Source organism: Jaculus jaculus, chromosome 6, assembly GCF_020740685.1.
Source record: "Jaculus jaculus isolate mJacJac1 chromosome 6, mJacJac1.mat.Y.cur, whole genome shotgun sequence".
NCBI lineage: Eukaryota > Metazoa > Chordata > Mammalia > Rodentia > Dipodidae > Jaculus > Jaculus jaculus.
The window spans coordinates 717,095-721,580 of NC_059107.1; the positions used below are offsets into that span (position 1 = coordinate 717,095).

At 41.8% G+C, this 4,486-nt stretch overlaps 1 protein-coding gene across 1 annotated transcript; it reads right to left on the reverse strand.

The window, feature by feature from the left end:
• Positions 1-938: 938 nt before the first annotated feature.
• LOC101595871 (bifunctional methylenetetrahydrofolate dehydrogenase/cyclohydrolase, mitochondrial) lies at positions 939-4,215 on the reverse strand. The gene is given in 3 exon segments (XM_045151624.1): positions 939-1,884; positions 1,887-2,054; positions 4,191-4,215. Coding segments are annotated over 3 exon segments (1,065 nt in total). The 3' UTR covers positions 939-1,012.
• Positions 4,216-4,486: the final 271 nt, after the last annotated feature.

The window sequence follows — 4,486 nt, forward strand, 5'->3', positions numbered from 1 at the left end:
CCATCATATTACCTCCCCATTTCAATCATTGTACTTACATATATACAATATCAACCTATTAAGTATCCTCCTCCCTTCCTTTCTCTTCCCTTTATGTCTCCTTTTTAACTTACTGGCCTCTGCTACTAAGTATTTTTATTCTCACGCAGAAGTCCAATCATCTGTAGTTAGGATCCACATATGAGAGAGAACATGTGGCGCTTGGCTTTCTGGGCCTGGGTTACCTCACTTAGTATAATCCTTTCCAGGTCCATCCATTTTTCTGCAAATTTCATAACTTCATTTTTCTTTACCACTGAATAGAACTCCATTGTATAAATGTGCCACATCTTCATTATCCACTCATCAGTTGAGGGACATCTAGGCTGGTTCCATTTCCCAGCTATTATAACTTGAGCAGCAATAAACGGTTGAGCACGTACTTCTAAGGAAATGAGATGATTCCTTCGGATATATGCTTAGGAGTGTTATAGCTGGGTCATATGGTAGATCAATCTTTAGCTGTTTTAGGAACCTCCACACTGATTTCCACAATGGCTGGACCAGATTGCATTCCCATCAGCAGTGTAGAAGGGTTCCTCTTTTTCCACATCCCCGCCAACATTTATGATCATTTGTTTTCATGATGGTGGCCAATCTGACAGGAGTGAGATGGAATCTCAATGTAGTTTTAATCTGCATTTCCCTGATGGCTAGTGACATAGAACATTTTTTTAGATGCTTATATGTCATTCGTATTTCTTCAAAAAGGCAAATTTTTGACAAAGTTCAGTGTCTACTCTCAGAGTGACATATTCCATGTCTTCACTAGGCTTTGCTGAACTATATGTCATGATCCAGCAGGGATGTTGGCATGCTCCCTGGTGAGCACCCCTCTCCTCATTTAAGCTTTCAATAAATACAAAGTATTATTTTAGATCACTTCAGAATAAATTTAAAATATTGCATTTCTATAGGCCTGCTTTGCTTCTTGGACTGGCGTGGAGTGATGTTCACAGCATTGGAGCAGCAGTTAATTAGTGGCTACTCCACACTCCTTTGACTTGCACAGTTCTAGCTCCTCAGGCCTTTGCACTTTCTTTGCAGCAATAATGGTATTCTTCATTAGCATGGCCACTGTCATGGGCCCAACACCCCCAGGGACTGGAGTGATGTAACTGGCTTTCTTCCTGACTCCTTCAAAATCCACATCTCCAACCAATTTGGGCTTGGCAGTTACAGGATTTTGAATTCTGTTTATTCCCACATCAATGACTGCCACTCCTTCGTTGATCATATCTGCTGTGATCATATTTGGAATGCCAGCAGCAGATACTACAATATCCGCAATGATTGTGTGTTTTTTCAACTGTTCTTTGGGAGTATATCGATGAGATATTGTAAGCATAGCATCACCTCCAGGACGTTCGTGTGCCCCATCTGTGTGCAGCAACATTGCAATGGGCATTCCAACATTTTTTGATCTTCCAGCTACAACCACATTTTTCCCTAGAGTGGGAATGCCAGTTCTCCTAATTATTTCCCACACCCCCCATGGGGTGGCTGGCAACATGGAATCTTGGTCCAAACACATCCGGCCAACATTAATTACATGAAAGCCATCAACATCCTTGTCTGGGGAAAGGGCACTGCAAATCCTTCTCTCATCACTATGCTCTGGGAGTGGAAGCTGAACAAGGAGGCCATCTACATTTTCATCATTGTTTAGCTTATTAATTAAATTTAGCAGCTCTTCTTCTGAAATTGAAGCTGGTTTCACAATTGTCTCACTGTTGATTTCCACATCAGCTGCAGCCCTGGTTTTGTTGAGGACGTAGGAGTGACTCGCAGGGTTCTCTCCAACCAGAACCACGCTCAGGTGTGGCCGTTTGATGCCCGAGGCCCCCACTCTTCTACATCCGGTCGCACTTCTTGCTTGATCTGCTGGGCCAGTTTCCTCCCAGAAATGACAACAGCTTCATTTTGAACTGCGGCAAGGTGGAAGGGGCACGGGCGGAGCGGGGAGCCGTGTGCAGGCCGAAGCAGCCTTGTAGCCGCGCCGGGCCCGCGCAGGACTGCAGTAACATTTTTGAAGACATGAAAAATTCTATAAATTATATATATATATATATGTATATATATATATATGTATATATATGTATGTATGTATATATATATATATATATGTATATTTTTTTTTTTCGAGGTAGGGTCTCACTCTGGTCCAGGCTGACCTGGAATTCACTATGTAGTCTCAGGGTGGCCTTGAACTCATAGTGATCCTCCTACCTCTGCCTCCTGAGTGCTGGGATTAAAGGCGTGTGTCACCACGCCTGGCTATTTTTTTTTTATTAACAACTTCCATGATTATAAAAAATACCCCATGGTAATACCCTCCCTCCCTCCTCTTACCCCTTTGAAACTCCATTCTCCATCATACCCCATCCTCATCTCAATCAGTCTTTTACTTTTGATGTCATGATCTTTTCCTCCTCTTATGATGGTTTTATACAGGTAGTGTCAGGCACTGTGAGGTTGAAAGACTCCCTTGAGGGAGACCCTCACTCAAGTCTCAGGAGAGCATGCACCCAAAGACACACAGGAGACGGAGCTTGCTGCAAAAGCATGAGGCTTTATTCAGGAAGGCCAGAGCTCTGGGGTCGACACTTATCTCACGCAGGAGACAGAGGAATTGACCCCCAGCCCCTTTGGAGGTTTCTTTTTATAGGATTTCTATAGCAAGAGTGGGTAGGGGGAGGTTTTACAAGGATGCTTACAAAGCAGGAATTGTTAACTTTTGTTGCAACTTTACTGGTACAGTTATGTCAAAACATCTTATCTTTACTTAACCAGGGTTCAAGTCTCCAGTTAGGCTATCTTGGGAGACCATTTCCTCATTCCTGTTTTTCTCAAAACTTGTCGACTCAATCTATATCTTGTCTATTTTTAACTCTACTCTTCCTGGGGCATAAAGTTTAGGTTCCCCTTTAGCTGTTCTGCAGCCACCATCTGTCTCTTTACAAAGTTTATCTTGAATTTTTCTATCCTATCTTTCAAGGTCATGGATATCCAGGCCATTTTGTGTTTAGAGGGAGCATGTTGTATGGAGTCCTGCCCTTCCTTTGGCTCTTACATTCTTTCTGCCACCTCTTCTGCATTAGACCCTGAGCCTTGGAAGGTGTGATAGAGATGTTATTCAGTACTCCAGTCACTTCTTTCCATCACCATGATACCTTCTGAGTCGTCCCAAGGTCACTGACATCTGAAAAGAGAAAGTTATCTAATGAATATAAGGGTGTGAACATTAAGAGAAGTGCTTACTGGGCAGTTTTTTTTTTTGTTTTTGTTTTTTTTTTGAGAGCGACAGACACAGAGAGAAAGACAGATAGAGGGAGAGAGAGAGAATGGGCGCACCAGGGCTTACAGCCTCTGCAAACGAACTCCAGATGCGTGCGCCCCCTTGTGCATCTGGCTAACGTGGGTCCTGGGGAACCGAGCCTCGAACTGGGGTCCTTAGGCTTCACAGGCAAGCGCTTAACCGCTAAGCCATCTCTCCAGCCCTTACTGGGCAGTTTGATAAGCATAGTATATACATCTAGCCAGACAACAGCAGACGTTATACCCTAGGGCTCATGACAACCCCTGTTTTAAGTTTTCAGTATCAGGGATGTATTCCCTCCCATGGAGCAGGCCTCCAGTCCAATTAAAAGGCAGTTGGTTTCCCCCATAACAGATGTGCCACTATTGCTATAATTTTCTTTTTCAAGGTAGGGCTCCACTCTAGTCCAGGCTTACCTGGAATTCACTCTGTATTCTCAGGGTGGCCTTGAACTCATGGTGATCCTACTACCTCTGCCTCCCAAGTGCTGGGACTAAAGGTGTGCACCACCACACCCAGCAAATTTTATAATTTGTAAAGTCCAGAGGTTGGATACTATATATATATATATCATGATATATATATATATATATATATATATATATATATATATTAAGATATATTAAGATATATATATATATTAAATGAGATTTAGCACTTTTGAAAGCTAAATAAATGTCCATCCAATCTACAAGTCAGTTTCTGAAATTAATTTAGCTATATTTAACATACCCAAAGAATAGAGGAACTGGATTAAACTGCCATGAACTAATGAAAAAAGGAGACAAGTCTCATGAAAAAGAGAGGGAATAAGCATGCCAGGGCCACTTGCCACTGTAACCAATTTCCAAATGCATGTTCCACTATGTGCATCTGGTTTTGCAAATAAGCACCTTTAAATGCTGAGCCAAAAAAAAAAAAATTAATCTCTTGCTACTGATTTGTAGTTTAATTCCATTGTGGTCAGATAGAATGCAAGGAATTATTTCAATTTTCCTGAATTTGTTAAGATTTGCTTTGTGTCCTAATATATGGTCTATTTTAGAGAATGTTCCATGTGCTGCTGAAAAGGATGTATATTCTGCAGCCTTTGGATGAAATGTCCTGTATATATCTGTTAAGTCCATT